The 21,007-nt window shown below is 46.2% G+C and overlaps 2 protein-coding genes across 2 annotated transcripts; one reads left to right on the top strand and one right to left on the bottom strand.

The window, feature by feature from the left end:
• Window positions 1–229: 229 nt before the first annotated feature.
• Window positions 230–1,892, bottom strand: LOC125510783 (very-long-chain aldehyde decarbonylase GL1-10-like). Its single transcript, XM_048676047.1, has 5 exons — window positions 1,469–1,892; window positions 1,042–1,364; window positions 794–941; window positions 666–698; window positions 230–555 (listed from the first exon to the last, which is right to left on the bottom strand). The coding sequence occupies exons 1-5, from the start codon at window positions 1,799–1,801 to the stop codon at window positions 520–522; spliced, it is 873 nt and encodes a 290-aa protein (XP_048532004.1). The 5' UTR covers window positions 1,802–1,892; the 3' UTR covers window positions 230–519.
• Window positions 1,893–19,346: 17,454 nt separating this feature from the next.
• Window positions 19,347–20,695, top strand: LOC125506040 (E3 ubiquitin-protein ligase RSL1-like). The gene is made up of 2 exons (XM_048670923.1): window positions 19,347–20,027; window positions 20,365–20,695. The coding sequence occupies exons 1-2, from the start codon at window positions 19,402–19,404 to the stop codon at window positions 20,477–20,479; spliced, it is 741 nt and encodes a 246-aa protein (XP_048526880.1). The 5' UTR covers window positions 19,347–19,401; the 3' UTR covers window positions 20,480–20,695.
• Window positions 20,696–21,007: the final 312 nt, after the last annotated feature.

Below are 21,007 nucleotides of genomic sequence, written 5' to 3' on the forward strand. Positions count from 1 at the left end.
GTATGATATTCTTTCTTTTTTTGCGGTTTTTTTTCAGTACTAAGAAAATATTATGATAAATACCAATAAAGTACATTTTTTGTGAAATAATAAAGTACAATTATTCCCAATATGTAAATAATAATGAATGACAAACAAATTCCAATACTATAAAGCGTGCCACATAATTATTGTTTACCCGTTTTACTGTTCCTAGACCAAAATCTCATACAACCACATTGTACCGCCATACAAAGAAGCCACTGGTATTAATATATTATTACGATAAGCTTAACCAAATCATTTTAACTGTCCGTCATGACAACCGGGAAGTACACAAGCTAAACAGTAAGTAAATGATCAATGTTGGAAGATAACATAGATATGCCCGTGTTCTAATTGCTGACGCACTGTATATGAATATCATACATATCACGAGCAGGGCACAGTATCACGAGCCAGGATCGATCAGAATGATCCTACGGAGCATATCATCTGAAGGTATGTAATGCTTAGTCTTCTTTCACTCAATTTTCTCCTTCATTTCTCGACATTCTTTTCCGACACCATCTTCAGCTATCCATTGAGTAAATTAAGTGAAAAATAAGGTATATACATCCACGCTAAACTGTCAGTTTTTTAATTTAAAAAATGTAATGGCGTCATGTGGGGAACAACAAGTATACCTTTGCTTGGCCTGCCTTGTGGCGTCTGAAGGCCTACAGCCAAAACAAATAGTAGTGTTTAATTTTCTGCAAAAGAGAGCTTAACTGATTGCAAATTGAGAAGTTTGTGCAGGTAACAAGAAGCATACGTTATTTGTCCCGTACAGATAATCGCAATACGTGAACACAGTTGCAAAGTTGCTCTGGCAGTTCCATCCCAAGTAGTGGTGGTAGTCGTGGAACTCTGCTCCTCCCCAGAACGGGATAAGCTTTGTCGGGTTGAACGGGAAGTTGTACCTGAATTTGGAAATAAGAATCCATTTATATATACTCCATAGAGAACATATTCTCTTACTGAAAAGTGCTTCTCTTCCAGCATGAAAAGAGTATATATTACCCGCAGTGGGTCTCGATGGCCGAAATAGCCACTATCACAAACCAGATGCCGAAGGTGATCATGTGGCAAGGCGCGATCACCGGGCCGACGACGGTGGGGACGGTGAGGATGAGCACCTCGGTCCAGTGCATGTATGGCGCGACGAAGCCGTTGGGTGCAGTGTACTCATGGTGGACGTGGTGGATGTTGTCGTAGCACCACTTGGTGTGCATCAGCCGGTGGACCCAGTAGCTGAGATAGTCCTCCACAAGCAGGTACATGAGCAGCTGCGCCGCCATCTCCCCCGCCGACGGCAGCGGCAGCCCCATCCGGATCCCCAACATCTGATGACATGAGGCGCACACCAATCAACGTCTAACTCGCAGAGTCAAAGTGACAGTAGACAGCACTGTACCAGGAGCTCCACAAAATGATAGTGTGTACAAACCTTGACCGCAGGATAGGACAGCAGCTGGACAGGGGCGGCGAGGGGGAGCAAGAAGCGCGCGGTGTCCGTGTAGCAGCGGAGGAAGCCGGCCGGCGACAGCCGCGCGCCCCGGGGCTGCAGCTTGTACCGCAGGGCGACGGCCGGCGCGCCGAGCTCGAGAAGCGCGAGCATGAGCGGCAGCAGGGTGTAGACGGCAAGGAGGACGGCGACAGTGTGGTAGTAAAGGTAGTAGTCCGCCTTCGCCGCCGTGTACCGGAACCACGCTGCCTCGGCGCGCGTCATGGCGCGCCTCAGCGCCGCCTCCGCGTCGGACGCCGTTGCGTAAGGGAGCATCGCCGGTCGCGGATGTGCAGCTAGGCTGTTTGTTTCTTCGCAGTCGCGGACGTGCAGCTAGCTACTGCTCTGTGCGCGACTGGAACGGTCGACCGATGGGTTTTTGAAGAGGCTGTTTGTCTATCTGACTTGTGGGCCAGCACTACGAGGGGGGGTGGGTGCTGCCTTTTTTTTGCGAATCAAGGGAGCGTGTGCTGATTCATATTTTCACGGGCATGGTAAATCGTTTAACTTTACTACATAATATTTCTTTTGGCGAAAAGGCCTAGGCCATATATTAAGCTTAACGGGACCTTACAAACACACCCCTGCCGATTTTTTTTTTACACTTAGAGCTTTGAGGGTGCCGAAGTCTTTTTCCTCATGCAAACCTCTGGGCCTCTGCCTTGGGATGGCAAACTTTATAAAATCCAGTAGCTTGTAGAAGCATGAGCCAAAGAGTCATCGATGCATGCCAGGAGACGTCGGCGGCCATGAAATGAGAACAACAATAAAGGTCTGTAGAAACTCCAGATTCAGTCATATCTCCGGTTGGAAGACTTGCTTGTGTGTTTGGAACTTTGGATTCTCTGTTTACATTAATGCCTATTAACTAGCTAGGCAAGGATGTATAGCTATGGCAAGGACTTTGTGCTCCGTTTGTGAGCTGTACTTCATATTACAGACTTTGTTTTTTGTTGCACTTGCTTAATAATATGGCCGCATGCATCTTTCGGATGCAGAGGCCGAGGGATGACCTTCTTTTTTAAAAAAATCCTCCTAGGACATACTATATTTTTAAGTTCGATCGACTCAATGAAAAATACACCAACATCTATTTGATGCTATAGACATCAATTTTGCTAATCCTCACTTGCTTGAAAATTTCTTTCGCATCAATTGAATTAGTGCGAAGCCGTGAGGCCAAAGACGACATCTTCACGGGGACACCAATGAGACCTCGACCAGGAATGATCCGGATCAATCGCCGATGTGGTGGCATCGTGGATGGAGGCCAATCTGAGGGTTGACTTGTTCGAGTACGTAGGAGGGTGCGGCCTCGCCAGAATTGGTACCAAAAGAGGTTTACGGGGAAGGCTAGGGGATAGTGGCGAGGCGCGAGGGGAGGGGGAGCAGTTGGTCCGGATGGTGTTACATGGAGGAGGAAGAAGAACATTGACTGTTGGAGGAGGAAGATGGAGTATGGGCCATTGGATTATGATCCAACGGTCGAGATGCAAAGACGGAAACCGATTGGTGTTTTTTTTAAAAAAAATTGAAGTTTGACTTAGGCCCTTCCCAGTGCTCCACGGTGTACAGGTGCTAAGTATGTCACATAGGCAAGAAAGTGATGCGGCAAAGCAATTAGAGAGGAGAGAGAACATTATGATAATCCCAAAAGGAAACGGTGCTAAGTGCGTGGATCAATGCAAAATGACTTTCAACCAATAGATGATGGAGTTTAATTCTTAAAGAGTTCAATGAGAGAAGCTTAGCTACAAAAGCTAAGCACCTAGCACGATTGCTAAGGTTTTTAATGCACTTAGCACTTCATGTAAGCAACAATGCATTGAAAGTAGGCTTAGGAGTTAGGACAAACCTAAAATTTTGAGTAATTTGAAACCGACGGAAACTTAGGTGTTCGTATCCATTTGATGCAAAATCACGAGTCAACGAACAAGGTCATTCCTCGCAAAAAAAAAAAACCGAACAAGGTCATTAATAAGAGAAAGAGTCAGGATTCTATTATCAGTGGTTAGAGGCGGGATCTAATCTTACTTGCCATGTATATGGATGTGGTGCAAGTTCAGTTGTGAGAAAGCCAGAGAGGGTAGAGATAACGCAAGAAGAACCAGGAAGCACCGCGGCAGGCGCTCGAGCCCGACGGCGTCGTAGATGCCGCGGCCCACCACCATCTCTGCCATGGACCGCCTCAAGTCGGCCCAAGGGTCGTCCGTGCGCTTCACCACCGCGAAGCTTCAGGTCACAACCGCCTCCGCCGCAGCCGCCGGAGCTCCCGCTCACCCCCGACGAGGTCTCCGTTGTCGTGGATGTCACGAGCGTCGTCTCCGCCTCGCAACCGTCGACGCTGCGGATGTTGTACGCGCTCGGCTCCTTGTTGCAGCTGAACCACCCGCTATCGCCGGACGACAAGGTCTGTATGGCCACGAGGCGAGGCGTGTTGTCACCGTCGGTGGCGGCCTCAATGACGGGAGGGATCCCGCACCCACGCGCACAGATGGAGGCAGTAGCAGCAGCGAGCTCGCCCCGTGCTAGAGCAGTGAACCCACCGCTCCTACGCGCGCTGGAGCTGGGAGGCGGGGACGGGGGAACGGCATGCGGCGGCGGCCAGTGGGGGCAAGCGGGGCAGAGTGATTCAATCGCTGGTTTGTGGGACCAGGGCGGGCACCAGGCGGACGACAAGAGCGACGGGAGTGTCCGTGTGTGTCCGGATTGCCTCATTTGTGGCCCAAATTTGCTCCGCGTTTGGGGTTAGGACGAATAAAAAACGGACGTCTGCGTGCCACTTTGTTCATTTGAGTATGCCCATTAGGCCGTGTTTTGCCTCAAACGGGCGAAACCGGAGGATTTGGGGTCTAGGGTTGGACTTGGCGTGATCCAACAAATGCCAGTCCGTAGCATTGCGGTGAAGAATCCTTTGTCAGCTTCGAGATGGTAGGACCACGCCGTTGTACCATCGCCTGTCACCGAAGGGGGCACCCTGCTCCATAAAAGGAGCTGACAAACAATATTTGGATGGTAGAAAGCTCACCAGCACACCAAAGATATTTGGAATTCCTCTAACAATATATTTGCAAACCAGACCACATAAGAGACTCCAAGCATGATCACCGACGCACGCCACCCTACACCAACAACACGGCTTCCACGTCCGAGAACCACACCACGCCAACCCGCTGAGAAGGATCAAGGACCCTAGAAGGGCCTCTTCAAGAAGGAAAGAACGTTGCCACTACCCAAACCGAAAGGACGGCCCAAGGGTTTTTACCCGAAGCTGGAGGTGGAGGTGCGCAGGCCACGGAGACGTCTTCAAAGAAGGAACAACGTTCACGAGCATTGCCCTCACCAGCATCGACACTATCGAGCATGGATTTCACCCGACCACATACCACTTACAACCTAAAGACCCACCAGTCGCAGCACATCAGAGTGAGTCGATGAAGACGAGGTCGAAATCTGGACAGGAGCGTCAAGACACCAACACCCGTCCCATGAACACCTCCCATGCCTCCCACCTCGCCGCCCTCACGAGTCACGATCGAGACAACAACCAACCACATGCATGGCGGCGGGGGCCACAAACCCACCGCCACACGCACCACCCACATGCATAGCTCCAGATCCGAAGAAGCCAACCCTTACCCATTACGATGGGCCGCCAATGCGGAGCAGGCCGCCTCAACTGCCGCAATACCATACCTTTTTGCCCCCTTTTTGCATGGGAATAGGAGATTGTATTAAAGGTGGATCATCGTTCTTACAAAGTTTGAATACGTCAACCATACCTCATCGCAATAAAAATGCAGTGCGAGGGGTACCATGCTCGTAGGCCGCTAAGGGCATATATAATGCATAGCCCAAGTGTGATGCTCCGCAGGCCATGTAGAGTCAGATGTTAGAAATAGTAGACTCAGATGGGGATGAGGGATCCTTTACAGGAGGCGGGTGTTTGAGGAGAAAAAATGTGATCCAGTGCATAAAGTTGAAAAAGTTTAAGTGAAGAGTAGATATGCATGTATGATGGGAGTCTACTTTCTATTTTTTTTATGAGGCTCACTAGTACTCTAGTAATAGCTTGACTTGGAGAGAGAAAAATCAACATAGATGCCTTTATTCTGAGTCCGGCTAACCGGCGTGATCACAATCTCGTTATTGTCTTGCAGCGTCATTGATTTCCTTTACTATGGTCACAAGCTTCGACCGGTCCATTGTGTTCGCTTGCAGCATCGTGACCACCACGGCACAATCCATCTCTACCTGAATGGGTGGGACGTTTGCTGCAGTGCAAAGGCCAGACCCTCCTTGCACACTTGCAACTCAGCCTCTAGTGCATTATTATCACCTATTTTAGGCTGGCATCTCCAGTTTTGCTTTCCTGTCACAAGATGCTCACTTTGACCTCGAAGAAAGATGCCCTCAAGTAAACAAATGAGCTCAACAATCAGAACCATGTGGAGTTTCCGCGTAAAGATGAAGCATATGACGCGAGATCTATCCAAGATACATAGAATCAGGCTTGGCAAGACTTGGCCAGATCAAGCTTCTTTAGAGCATCTACAGCCAGGCACTCCAAATCAGCCCCATACGCGCCCGTCCACCCAACGCTCAGTAGCAATGTTGTTGACATCTCCAACGATCAATCATAGCTAAGGTGTCATAGTACATAGGTTTATTTTCCCGGTATGGACGGGCGCGTAGGGTGTCTAGTTGGGGTGAACATCCCGGTCACTGACCGGTCACGAAAATGCAACCTAGACAGGTTCCTCAAACGGGCTCAAACATCCTGCCTGACAGGCACTCCTCATATCCATCCCAAATATGGGGTCGATATGGGGGCGCACAGGCGCACCTAGGAACGTCCGCCACGTTGGACTGATGCCGGGTCCCACAAGAAAACACTCCGAAACCAGGCGGTCCGAAACTCGTCTCCTCCGTCGGAACGATGGCGCCACATGGCGCCGCTTCCAGCAGGGTGCGTACTGCCTAGTCCGACTATTTAAACCGACTACCGGCACTGAAACCCTACCCTTCCACATTTTGCCCCTCCCGTCCGCCGCGGCCGCCACTTTCCGCTCCCCGCGTGTCACCACTAGTAGCCATATGCCCCAGGCCGCCTGGTAAGGAGCTACCCATATCTGACGCTGGAGAGACGGCTGCAGCTCCTTGAGCAGATCCGAGCAAGGTGGGAAGCCCGGATTGCCGCGGGGCTACCTCCGGATGTAGTGGATCCGGAGAAGGACTTAGAGGAGGAGGATGAGGTTGAGGAGGAGGAGAAGGAGCCGAAGGAGGATGTGAGGGACGTTGGGGATGCAGATCCGCAGACGGAGCACCAGGTCATCCTTGATTCCCTCCGCTCGGAGTCCGATGAGGAGGCCAGACGTCGTCGTCGACATGAGATGGAGACGGAGCACGCTGCGGAGGAAGATGAGATGCTCGGATACATGCATGAGGTCGAGGAGCCGGAGCCCTCCTACACGCCCGTCCACCCGGCGCCCGGCACCGACGTCGTGGACATCTCCGACGAGGAATCGTAGCTAGGGTGTCGTATTAAGTAGATGTATTTTACATGGTTTGTATGGATTTAGTGAAATACGAGAGACTTGGATGCAGAGAAGCAAATTTAAAGCGTAACCGATCAGTGTGCGCGGACATGCTCGGTCGTGTCCATGGAGTTTTTTTCTACAAAGAGAATATATTAATATCGCGAAGATACTAATTACACCCAGTCTTTGCACCTACTAGATGTCACCAAGACATCCGGGATTTACACAACCAAAGGAGAAAATAAAAAGAAATGAATAAAACCAAAGGTCACGCCACAACGATCAACTCCTCTCAACAGCAGCACTAAATACAACACCGGAAAAACATAAAAGGTCTCCAAAAGCAGCGCCTCCAAGAAGGGAAAAATGCAGAAGCGTCGTCATTGCCCAAGCCAAGATCTTAGGTTTTCACCTGGAGAAAGTCCGTGCTCTCAAAACAATTCCTTCAGCAAGGTAATCGCCAGGGACAACTAATGAAGGCCAGATCTTAGGTTTTCACCCTGAAAGTCATGACTCGGCACCTGAGGAGTACCAGCAAAGATGAAATCCTCCAGTGTTGCCGCCCCACTTATGACTTATCACTGCTGCTTCTGAGAGTCATCTAACACCTATCTCACTCCATCGCCTCCAAGACTCCGTCCGTGTAATTGATCCTCCGATCTCGGCCACCATGACCTTCTCCACTATTGTCTCCATCATGGAAATCGAGGAGCCAAGATGTCCCAAGGTGTCATCAATCAACTGAGCTATGCACCACACCCTTAGAACCTCGTAGGCTGGTAGGGACATGCACGACCGAAAACTAACCGATCCACATATGGGGGTCAGATTTGCCTGTAGATGCTCTTATATTCCTATACTAAGGGAGATTAGTTTTCTTATATTCCCCTCAACTTTCCAGTTTGGGACAAATCCCCTCCAAACCTTTTTTGGGTATGCTTACCCTCTAATCTAACTGATCTGGTTCTATAGCTAACTCTGGTTATTCAGCCGGTTCAGTTGAGATGCCACGGTTAAACAATTTTTTTCCTTCCCCCACATTGGATTGGCAGTTAAAGGGGAGTAGGGATGAAAATGGAGTGAAAAGTTTTCGCTCCTTGGGAGGAAAAATGGAAACAAAGAGAAAATGTGAAAACGGAAACGAAAATTTGCAAAACGGAAATGAAAATGAATTTTTTTATACGGAAACGGAAACAAAAATGGAACGGTAATTTCTGGTGGAACAGACATGGAAATGAAACTTTCCGTTTCCGTGAATATGGAATTTCTGTTTTTACTACAGGCCTATGATTGCTTTGTAGCCCAACCACCAAACAACATACAATGACACACTGAGCAGAATGAGCAAAAGAGATCATTTGAGGCCCAACTTCTACAACCACACATGTACTCAACCAAACTCTATACGCAATTGTTCAGTACTACTACAATACTACTCTAACTTGCTGACATAATCATATTATTTTGTAGCCATGATAACAATTCTTTAAATTTGCTTGTTTTTATGTGTATTTCTCTATGATTCAAGGGGGTTTAAGTTCCGGTAAATGACCACTTCTGTTTCCGTGTATGATCTGTATTCATTTACGGGGTTACTGTATTCCGTTTCGTTTCTGCAAAATAATATGAAAACAAATATGATAGCACTCATTCCGTCTGTTTCTGCTCCATTTTCATCCCTAAAGGGGAGTAGGTGCCGCTGCATCACGCTGATTCGTCTTTGCAGATAGATGGTAAATCGTTCAACTTTTTGTTTTATTTTGCGGGAGTCTTTTTGGATCCAGTAGGTGTGTTTGGAACTTTGGATCCTCCGTTTACAATGCCTAGCTAGGCAAGGGCTAGGCTATTTGTTTTGTTGATATACATTGCTACTAGCTAATCATGGAATACGAACAGCTGTTGTAGTCATGAGCAGTTACGCAGCATCTTCCTCACACTTGCTAACGGAGCCAGATCAGCTTACTGGTGTCAGCTGACACCACTACATTCGACCCTATGGATTGGAGGGAAAACCTCATCGATTCCGACTTGTAACCTTTCCCTTCTTCGAACCGACGAAACACTACACGGTCTGGCAGCCCAGGTTGTAATATGCTCGTATTATTAGACAAAGTGCACATAGGTAGCTTTACAAAAGTTTACAGATTAGATAACACAGATCTCGCCAGCCACAACTCTAATCTCATCCTAAGATTAGATAAAACAGATTCCCTAAGTCTGTCTTTCTACATAGCTACCAGTGCTATAAGCCCCCAGATTAGGTAACACAGTTCCCTGCAAAAAAATAAAAAAGATTAGATAACACAGATCTCGCGAACCACAACTCTAATCTCATCCTAAGATTAGATAACACAGATTCCCTAGACTGTCTTTCTACATAGCTACCAGTGCTATACGCCCCCCAGATTAGGTAACACAGTTCACTGCAAAAATAAAATAATAGATTAGATAACACAGATCTCGCCAACGACAACTCTAATCTCATCCTAAGATTAGATAACACAGATTCCCTAAGACTGTCTACATAGCTACCAGTGCTACCCCCCCACCCCCCCACACACACAGACCCACAGCCTATTAGCAAGTTTTCTGAGGCTACATATCATGAATGGGCGTCGGTAATTAACCTACCGATCGGCATTCCTCGTTCGCAATCGAATCCAGAAATTTCCATACCGAACGTTCGTAAAATCGAGTTCCAGCGTCCAAAACAAATCAAGTTCCAGCGCGACGCGCTCGGACGCCGTTCGATCTTGTGCATGATGCAGCATGATCACCATGCCGGTAGCAGATGACGCCTTTGCCGACGTCCAAGTCACTGTGGCGCGGCGCGACTTGCGCGCGCTTGGCCCGTCCCTCTACAGTGGACTCCATGGATAATCTATTTTGGGGGGACATCTCCAGCTCATCGTTCCTGTCACAAGATGCTCACGTCACGTGATCTCCGACCTTATTTTTCCCGGGGTCACCGTGATCGACCTTGAACGAGGATGCCGTCAAGGCGTCAAGAAAACAAATGAGCTCAACGATCAATCACAGCCAAGTGGAGTTTCCGCGCGCATAAAGATGAAGCATGTGATCGTGTGCTTTGTCACCCCAAGCAACGTATATAATCAGATTTTGACAAGAACGAAGTTCCTTTTCTCCAGCTATAAGGTGCTTGACAGCTCGGAAAAAAAATAAGGTGCTTAAGATGGAAACACCAAATGCACATTAGCGCAAAACTTTTGTACTCGCAAATTTTCATACATGGAACAGTTTTTTTTGTGGTATAGATAAGGAGCTTAAGATATGTTTGAACACATTGTCGTTATCATTCTTTTGTAGACTCAGGAAAGAAAATCATCCTTTGGTAGACTCATGTAAGAAAAAATTGTCCGGATGAACAGTGGCGGAGCTTCCCAACGGCCAACCTGTGCCATTGCCCCGCAGCTAGTGTAGTTTTGTTAGATTATTAGCACATAATTAGGCAGGAATGATAGAGCTTTGCCCAATCTTTGATTGAATATCACCTCCTACATGGGATAGCCCCTCTTATAGTTTTGATCAAGTTCCGCCACTGCATAGTAAGTTTTCTCAAACTTGTGCATTTTGGGTAACCGAAATAGTATATGAGCATGATGAGGACGACGCCTTAAGTGCAAGGGAGAGTAACCCACGCTCACGCACACACCTAATGGGCAGGCCCATAGATGGAGGCAAGCACTAGATTGGAACAACGATTCCGGTTCTCAGGTCGTAGCTGACCGGACCACCGTTGCCCAGTTGTCTGTTCACCGTTGAATTTTTGAGGATTTTTAAATAAAAAACTCAGGAATTAAAAATGTTCACAAATTAAAAAACATGGTTTTAAAAAAGTTCATAAACTCAAAACAAGTTCATGAATTAAAAAAAAGTTTGTGGGTTTAAAAAAAGTTCACAAACTTGAAAAAGTTTGCGAGATTCAAAAAGTTCAAGAACTCGAAAAAGTTCATGAGTTCAAAAAAGTTCGTGAATTCGAAGAAATGACTTCAAAACTCATGATTTTGAGGGAAAAAGTTCATAAATTTGGAAAAAAAATGTCCGCCAATTTGAAAAAAGTTCACCTATTTGAGTGAAAAAACTTCACAATTTTAAGGAAAAAATACTCACAATTTTTTCAAAAAAAGTTGTACGAATTTGTGAAAAAGTTACTGATTTTGAAGAAAGTTTTTGAATTTGAAAAAACTTCATATATTTTAAAAAAGGAAAAAAAGAAAAAGGTAAGAAGAAATCGAATAAAAACCACACTAAAAAAGAGAGAAAGAAAGGTCCGAAGGTTCCCTAAACTGGCCGGAAGCTTCACAGAACCGGTTGAGTTCGAATTGCGCATGGGCCAAACGAAGAACAGAAATTGCACGTGCGACAAAGCAATGAAACTTGAAAAAAACGTTAAATGGGCCAAGCTCATGAGGGAAGGGAGTGTCCGCCGGTTTTCGCAAAGACCTGTCACCGGCGCAGCGGCGCCGAATAGGGTTTGCGGAAGTTGTGATACTACTTTGGCTGCCTAGTGGGCTGGAACCTGGACTAGGCCTATGTATGGCGAGTAGAAGAGTTCCCCGTGGACATGCATGCGTGTGCAACATCTTAATCATTTATTGTTTACATTATTCAAACTCTTCCTCCAATAGAAAGATAAGTAACTTTTGTCTTTGGTCCAAACGGCGATTCTACAATCTCAATGCATATTCAATTGCTCATTTGTCTTTATTTAGCCTCTCAATCATTTTATATATAGCTGATGCTACAATTCTAGAACTTATAATGTTTAGGATTAAAATGTGATATTCATGGAAATAAATGAAGGGTAACATTGGTATATGTACCTTACCATATCCCTTAAGCTAGTACCATCGATCCAAGGGCATACATTTGAAATTGGGTGTCGTAAGTGTAAGATGAACCTCTCAAGCCATTTGATACTCCTTCTATATTTATATTATTATGCCACTCTTTTAATAGTGTTTTCTCCTCAGAAATCATCAGACCAATCACAAAGAATCCAGTAGTAGTATTTACACACATAAAGGTAACATCAAACCAAGCCCAAATCAAGTATGCAAAACTACATTCCAGTCATATAATGTTCAATGAGTGATGAAAATTTCCATTCAGCATTGTAGTATTAAATAATGGCACCTGAATCTTAGAATTTATAATGAATAATGTACACATGCATCAAATAGCTACTTTAGCGGATTTTGTATTGTTCACTGATATATAGACGTTCATTTATTTGGTTTTCATATTCATAGGTAACAAAATAACAATGTTGGGGATATCGCTTATCGGGAACTTATCGGTCGACCTATGATAAGGGGTAAATCGGCCAGTTTATCGGCATATCGGCCGATTTATCACCATATCGGTTGATTTATCGGCCGATTTATCTTATCGGTCAGACAACGGTAAACGATAAATCGCCGATTTATCGGAATATCGGAAGATATCTTGAACAGTGCAAAATAATATTAGTCAGATTATGTATTGGGTTCACTCATACTTGTGAGAGAACTATTTGTGATTATGCATGTATATGTATCTGGCATGTTTCATGTCTTACTTCATCTTCAATAAATCTAGTTAATTATATGGATGCGGTGATATTTGTACCTTTTACATTAATTTCAGCAATTATCACACAACAAGCATCGCCAAATTTGTGATAGTGCTACTAACTACAGGCCAACTAGCAGTTTCTCTATATACTATTTTGATGACCCACCTTGTCTTAAGTTACAGATAAGAACATGCAAAGCGTTTTACTGTAGTTTATATTACAAATGTGATAATCTTTACTTTTCATGAATAATTTAAATCATAATATTCAAAATTGAATGTTCCACTATTTGTGGTAGTCTCCGATATCTTTAAGTGTTTTATAGTTAAATATAAACGATGCATGATAGTAACACATTTTTTTTTCAATTGGGCACATATTATGTTTCCATCAGATCAATATAGAGAGGTTGTGAATTAGATATATTATAAAGATTTTGCGATTATGTTTTGTTTTGATAAAATAATATTTGGCAGTAAAATTGCATTGGAGTAGTAAAAGTACTATAGGCGCATTTCGACGATGTCTTAAAAAAAGGCGCAACTAAAACTTACAAACGGTGTACTAAAATAAGTTGTGACTCCGAAAAATTATATATATTGGAATATATTTGTGGTGATAGAATCTATTTATAGATTGACAAATGCATTGAGCGGGTATTATTTGTATTTTTTGTGTAATTCGTAGATCTCCTATTATTCTGATAGTATCTTCCATGTGGATGCATGTACAAGCAAATTCTTGGTATGATTCATGAATGTGCACGTAGTCCATGATATAAGCAAATTGGATGGACCTTTCACCCGTTCGCTCGTGGTGGGGTAGTAAGTCGAGAGTGAATTTATCCTAGCACTTTCAACCATACTACATGCACCTCGGCCATCTTTCTATCCAGCAATGCCACCGTCGAAAATTCAGTGCTCACATGATCACCTATGGCTAAGTTAGTTCACAACTTGTGCTATTTTATCCTTTGATTATTAGATGATATAAATAAAATATTTAAATACAATGACCAAATTAACTACACAAATCTAGACAAACTTGCATGCATGATGTGTAATTTGCTAGGATGTGTTTCCAATCTATTGCTTATGCAATTCACTGGTTCTTATTGATTCATCAATAATAACAAACACTAGCTAGATAACCTGAGATGATTGTAATTATGGTTACAAAGAAGTAACGGTTGTGATATGTTACGTTGTTGCGGGAATATTTTGCAACATATTTCAATGTGATTCGTTGTATGAAACATGAATAATTGAATGATATAAAAGGTTAAAATTAAAAATACATATAATTTATTATGTTTGATTACTATATAGTTGTAAAATGTTTATTGTATACATAGCATAATAGAATGAGATTTCTCATGTATGGTTGCATGTTGAGATGGTTCTTTTTTTATGCATATGTCATGATGAAGTGCCATGCTTGCATGTTGACAGACATATGGTAGTGGGGGTGGACCTTTTCACATGCATGGTGTGCGATTATGTGGCATTGCTTGCATGTTGAGAGAAATAGATAGCGGTGGACATGTAACATTCAAAAGAAAGTGAAGATTAACATACATAATGAATTCAAACCCAAAGTCGATTTGCTAGAAAATTGAATTAAAAACTATAATGGAATACAAACCTGAAAATCATTTATAGTTGTCGTACAACTATAAATATGACTTTAGTTGCATCATGTTGGGGAACATTGCAGAAAACAAAAATCTTCCTACGGTTTCACCAAAATCCATCTATGAGTTCATCTAGCAACGAGTGATGGATTGCATCTACATACCTTTGTAGATCACGCGCGGAAGCGTTCAAAGAACGGGGATGAGGAAGTCGTACACGACGTGATCCAAATCACCGGAGATCCTAGCGCCGAACGGACGGCACCTCCGCGTTCAACACACGTATGGTCAGCGTGACGTCTCCTCCTTCTTGATCCAGCAAGGGGAAGGAGAGGTTGATGGAAGATGGCTCCAGCAGCAGCACGACGGCGTGGTGGTGGATGCAGGGCGTCACAGTAGCAGGGCTTCGCCTATACTACGAGAGAGAGGTGTAGCAGGGGAGAGGGAGGCGCCAGACTCAAGGTGCGCTGCCCCCTCCCTCCCCCTCATATATATAGGCTCCCCTAGGGGGGGCGCCGGCCCTAGGAGATGAGATCTCCTAGGGGGGGCGGCGGCCAGGGCTGGAGTGGCCCCCAAGGCAAGGTGGGGCGCCCCCCCACCCCTAGGGTTTCAACCCTAGGCGCATGGGGTGGGCCTAGGGGGGCGCACCAGCCCACTATGGGCTGGTTCCCCTTCCCACTTTGGCCCATGGGGCCCTCCGGGATGGGTGGCCCCACCCGGTGGACCCCCGGGACCCTTCCGGTGGTCCCGGTACAATACCGGTGACCCCGAAACTTGTCCCGATGGCCGAAACAGCACTTCCTATATATAATTCTTTACCTCCGGACTATCCGAAACTCCTCGTGACGTCCGGGATCTCATCCGGGACTCCGAACAACATTCGGGTTACTGCATATACATATCTTCACAACCCTAGCGTCACCGAACCTTAAGTGTGTAGACCCTACGGGTTCGGGAGACATGCAGACATGACCGAGACGACTCTCCGGTCAATAACCAACAGCGGGATCTGGATACCCATGTTGGCTCCCACATGCTCCTCGATGATCTCATCGGATGAACCACGATGTCGAGGATTCAAGCAACCCCGTATTACAATTCCCTTTGTCAATCGGTATGTTACTTGCCCGAGATTCGATCGTCGGTATCCCAATACTGTTCAATCTCGTTACCGGCAAGTCACTTTACTCGTACCGTAATGCAATGATCCCGTGACCAGACACTTGGTCACTATGAGCTCATAATGATGATGCATTACCGAGTGGGCCCAGTGATACCTCTCCGTCATACGGAGTGACAAATCGCAGTCTTGATCCGTGTCAACCCAACAAACACTTTCGGAGATACCCGTAGTATACCTTTATAGTCACCCAGTTACGTTGTGACGTTTGGTACACCCAAAGCACTCCTACGGTATCCGGAAGTTACACGATCTCATGGTCTAAGGAAAGGATACTTGACATTGGAAAAACTCTAGCAAACGAACTATACGATCTTGTGCTATGTTTAGGATTGGGTCTTGTTCATCACATCATGATAATGATGTGATCTCGTTATCAATGACATCCAATGTCCATAGTCAGGAAACCATGACTATCTGTTGATCAACGGGCTAGTCAACTAGAGGCTTACTAGGGACATGTTGGTGTCTGTTATTCACACATGTATTACGATTTCCGGATAACACAATTATAGCATGAATAAAGACAATTATCATGAACAAGGAAATATAATAATAATGCTTTTATTATTGCCTCTAGGGCATATTTCCAACACATCATTCGTAAACCATCATCATGGTCGAAAAAAATAATTCTTAACTCATGATACCAAAAGAATACGAAAAAATAAGTATTAACCTGCAATAGCAACTATGGTAAAACTCGTTCAATGTCATTGTGTACCATGTTCGCCAGTCTCATTATCTCCCTCGCCGCCACCTTTCTTCACACGCATCATGATTCTGTCACGCGCTGGATTGGTTGCCTCGACCCGAATCCTGCTCCTCCGGTCGCTGGGGACTCGATCCCATCCCTCACTTCGTCTTCAATGGTTGGAATCGGCCGCATCGGCTGCTCCTCTCCTCTGGTCGCTGGGAAAGACCGGATGGACTCGATCCCATCCTGGCGGCACCGGCTGCTCGACTGGGATTGGGGACCGGAGTGGAGTCGACGCGGTTTCGATCGGGATTGGATTAGGGTTCGCGAGTGTGTGGATGGACCCTCGCGCGGTCGCTCGTAGGCCTCCCTCCTTCGAATGGGCTACCGGCTCGCCGAGGCCCAATGCACCAGAGACGGCCGTTTCGGCCCGTGGAACAGCAGCCCACAGGACAGCCGGACCAGTTAACACAGATCATGGAACAGATCGCCACGCGCACGAAATTGGACGGCCAGGAAGTCCCAGATCGGGAAAACGAATGGCCGAAAACGCAAATCGCTGTGGGAGCTTGGTTTAGGTGCGGTTATACTGTCCTTAATCTTATATTCTTAAAAAGTTGATCCCCACTATTTTCAATTCTCTGAACATGCAGACTGTCCATGTCAGCTTTCTGCCACGTCATCCTTCAGTTTCATTACCCATCGATCTGGTTCCATCACGGCGGTGGAAAAAGACCAAGTTCCACTTCATTTGCCCGATTGATTACCCATCAAATGAATGTGCCCGAACCGCTTCCTCTGCACTTCAGTTTCTTCCCACCATAAATCTTTCCCCAATCCTCACGCTGTGGCGGCTGGGCGACAATCTTAACACAAGAGGGTGTTCCTCCGGCTCTGACCACTGGTCCGCTTGTGTCAAGTCCGCCGGTGTTACTCCCCTTGGACGCCTCCCTGCGAGATGTGACGCCGTTGGAGCTGCGGATCCATCGCCGCCCACCGAGAACATTGAGTTGCGCACGACTCTGCTCTGGGCCCTCCTCGCGCCGGAAGCAGTCATCCCCGCCGCGGCTCCCGATCTAGAAAAGAGTTCGCGTTCCTGTGGGAGGAGCTCGGGAAGGAGAAGCTCGCGGGACGAAAGGCATCCACGAGCGCCGCCTGTTCCTCTGCTACAAGGGCCCCGAGGAGTGGTTATCACACGTTGAGGCCCGCCGCCTCCCCCGCCTCCTCGCTGCTGCCATCAAGTGCATAAGCCTAACCCGATCAAGAGCATGAGCCTCTCTTCTCCTTCTCCCTCTTTCTCGATTTACTTTATGAGTGGCTTGATTTGATGTTGTGATGTGACATCTGTATCCCCTTCCCTTCCTATCCTCTCTGCAGGAGCGGCGAAGCTCAGCCTGCCAGTCGCTGCTAGGGGTTGACATTTCTATCTACCACTACTGTCTCAGTTGGTGGAGCAGTACATCTAGCATCAATACATCATAGATTTTCTCTTCAGTGGTAGATGTGACATCAGTGGCCTGGCGAGTCCTTGTGTGCTTCCGTTAATGTGTTCCTCTTCAGTGTTTGTTCCTTCTCCTTCCTTATATTGCATTAACAGATTGAAGTCAAGTCGCATGTATATTCTGCGTGCGCCATGTGGTAGATGCATGTCCGCTAGCATCATCTTCAGTTTTTCTTTGTTGTTTAATGGATTAAGTTCCATGGTATAATAAAAAAGCTAGCATACTGTGCGTGTCATTTTTTTATATGAGCTGCTATTTTATCTCATTGTGTTTTGCCTCAGTGTCTCACCGGAACAACTTTGTTTAGGTAAATTCCCTTCTTGACCTTACATATCTCTTGAGTATATTATTACTGGATCATTGGCCACTGTTGTTGTACTACATACGAGCTTTAGGTATGCTGAAGGCATGCCCATTGAACTGTCATGCCATTTTATTTTCAGTAACACTGGGTATGTCATGTACACATACTTTTCTCACTATCAAATCAAACAGAGAATGGGTTCTTTGAGCTACATATCCTCGTCTCAAGCCCTCGCCCAGTTGACAGTTGGATGGTAATTCTTCATATCTAATCATTTTTCATGGATTAGATTAACTAAAATGGATTTCATTATTTTGATTGGTATATGTTTGCTTGTAGAATTACCAATTCTGTTTTGAGATTGGACAATTGTCCAGTTCTATGTGGTTCGGCTATGATTGTCGTTTGATAATTCTTCTGCACTAATATTCCTATTAGACATTAACATTGTTTTAGTTTTGTTTTGTTTACACACATGGCCGTTCTAATAGACATTAATTTTTCAGGTTGGACCTTTCTTGATTGTTGCAACTCCGTTATATTTTAGCGCTTCTGCTTTCACATTTTTTGCAAATATGGAGGGTTGTTGATTGTTTCTTCAGGTATGTTACAAGCAATTCCCGCAGCAACGCGCGGGGTATCATCTCGTTAGATATATGGAATGCCTATCTTTTGGTACCCATGAGATGCAGTTATTGTGATGCATGTGATCTATAGCGTTTATTTTTGGCCAAAACGTCTTGAGAAAAGGTGGTACCTAAGGCCAGTACATAATTAAGATCCTCCGACGCTTAACATGCTTCTTGATGCCGCTCATTGCAAGGAAGTGATGAAACACAAATTTTGCCGTACCTATAGTGTGCTCTGGCTAAGACGATCAAGTGCTTGTGTGGCACATGAATGTAGAGGAAGGGAAACATGTAGACCATTAGTAGTAGCAACAAAGTAAGAAAGTGTCTGAGAGCGGTAGGACAGGGATAGGAGGGACGCTGATGGAGTTTTTTTTTTCTTTTATGCGCTGATGGAGTAGTTTGGAAGGTGACTTTTTTTAGGGGTATTTGGAAGGTGACTGAAGCGACGCATTTGGGCATTTTAATGTCCACCCGAGACATGGCCCATGACTCTAAATGAGCGTGACCAACGAGCCGAGTGATGGGCCACATGAGAAACAAAACATCCCAAGGGGCCGAGTTACGAATCGCATTTGCACCAGTCGGTCCAGATTTTTCTCAAAAAAAAAAGTCGTTCCAGATTAGAGGAGCAGGTGTACTGGTAAGCGATTCTCAAAAAAAAAAGGTAACTGGTAAGCTCCTGAATTTCCGGAAGGAAGCGCTTCAAAACGTTCAAATCCCAACAAAACCTAAGAAGTATCGGAGCGGTCGAGGCGGCCTGCATTAGCCGTCAGCAACGCCGACGCATCAAAATCTCCGCACCTCTATCCAATGGCGGAGGCCGCGGGCAGCAAGGCGGCGCAGCAGCAGCACCTCTGCTGCAGCATCTGCGCGGAGCCGACGGCGCCGTCGGAGTTCCACCGCGGCGGCAGCGCCTGCGCGCACGCCTTCTGCGGGGCGTGCATCACGGGCCACGTCCGCGCCAGGCTCGAGTCCGGTCCCGGCGCCGCCGCCGCCGTGCGGTGCCTGGACGCGTCCTGCGGCGGCAATCTCGACCCGGAGCTGTGCCGCGCCGCGCTCCCGGCCGACGTGTTCGAGCGGTGGTGCGCCGCGCTGTGCGAGTCCATGTTCGTCGGGGCGCGCAGGACCTACTGCCCCTTCCCCGACTGCTCGGAAATGATGGTGGCCGACGACGACGAGGAGGAGGACGATGACGAGGAGGGTGATGGTGGGAAGCCCGTGACGCAGTCGGAGTGCCAGGTGTGCAGGCGGCTGTTCTGCGCCCAGTGCGCCGTGCCGTGGCACGCGGACGTCGACTGCGCCGCGTACAAGAGAGGGGACAGGAGCAGGGAGGACCTGATGCTGATGGAGATGGCCAGAGAGAAGAAGTGGAGGCGGTGCCCCAAGTGCGACTTCTTCGTGGCCAAACGAGATGGCTGCCTTCACATTATCTGTAGGTAAATATTGCGCTGCGCTTCCTCCTCTCCGGGTGACTGCATGCGGGGTTCAGAATTGCAACCAAAATTTGTCCACGTTCATTGAAGTTTACTCGGAACAGCTAAAAAATCACTGGGTACCGTAAAAGCAAGAGCTCGTTAACAGAGCATTGCAGGGGATAGGGATGACAGGCCCTGTTGGGATGGCTTTTTTGAGTTATTTTGTGTAGATATTTTTTATTAACCTCAAACCAGAGAAGCTTTCTTTGTGGAGTAATTGTTTAGTGGTACAGGTTGTTGGCGTTATTGCATGAAAGTCTTTGATGGCTAAAAAATTGATGGTTGCAAAATTGTACAGGTGTGACTTTGAGTTCTGCTATGGATGTGGCGCTAAGTGGGGCTCTGCTGGGTGTTCTTGTGATGACCAGGACCATGATGAGAGTGAGGATGAAGATGATCTCGTTGACATGTGAGCATGTGACCATTATGATATTTGTGTCGCATGCCTTGCTGTTATGGAATTCAGACGGGCTAGAGAAATATTTTGAAGTATTATATGGTCCGTACGTGCTAGGGAAATTGAAACACATAATGGTTTTGCTACAATGCAATTCTGAAATTTTTGTTGATATAGTAAACATTGTTATTCAGGATAGTGTGAAATTGTCACAACCCATCATATCTAACGCATATTTTGTTAGATATGTGCCCCAAAAGTAGTCAAAGAAATGATCATTTGTATTGATCACACTAGGATGGGAGCGGTCCCGCATATATGACACTGCGCTTCTGCAGTTCAACAAGCCCCACAGCTTCTTGGACCCCCCCCCCCCACCCCACCCAACTCTATCTATCTCTCTCTCCCGGGGATTTCTCCGTCCTCTCTATCGTCCACATGTGCAACATCTTTGTGAAGAATAGAGGCTCCTTCCACATCGTCAAAGAGTAGCTTCTGCGTGGTCGGCTCGTTGTTTAAGAGTGTAGGTGCACAAGAATGAGAA

This window comes from Triticum urartu, chromosome 5 (assembly GCF_003073215.2).
Source record: "Triticum urartu cultivar G1812 chromosome 5, Tu2.1, whole genome shotgun sequence".
NCBI lineage: Eukaryota > Viridiplantae > Streptophyta > Magnoliopsida > Poales > Poaceae > Triticum > Triticum urartu.

Coding starts and splice junctions, on each gene's coding strand:
- LOC125506040 (XM_048670923.1), top strand. CDS start 19,402: ATGGCGGAGGCCGCGGGCAGCAAGGCGGCGCAGCAGCAGCACCTCTGC. Junction 20,028..20,364: donor TGCCTTCACATTATCTGTAG/GTAAATATTGCG, acceptor AAAATTGTACAG/GTGTGACTTTGAGTTCTGCT.
- LOC125510783 (XM_048676047.1), bottom strand. CDS start 1,801: ATGCTCCCTTACGCAACGGCGTCCGACGCGGAGGCGGCGCTGAGGCGC. Junction 1,365..1,468: donor TGTCCTATCCTGCGGTCAAG/GTTTGTACACAC, acceptor TCATGTCATCAG/ATGTTGGGGATCCGGATGGG. Junction 942..1,041: donor GCCATCGAGACCCACTGCGG/GTAATATATACT, acceptor TTCCAAATTCAG/GTACAACTTCCCGTTCAACC.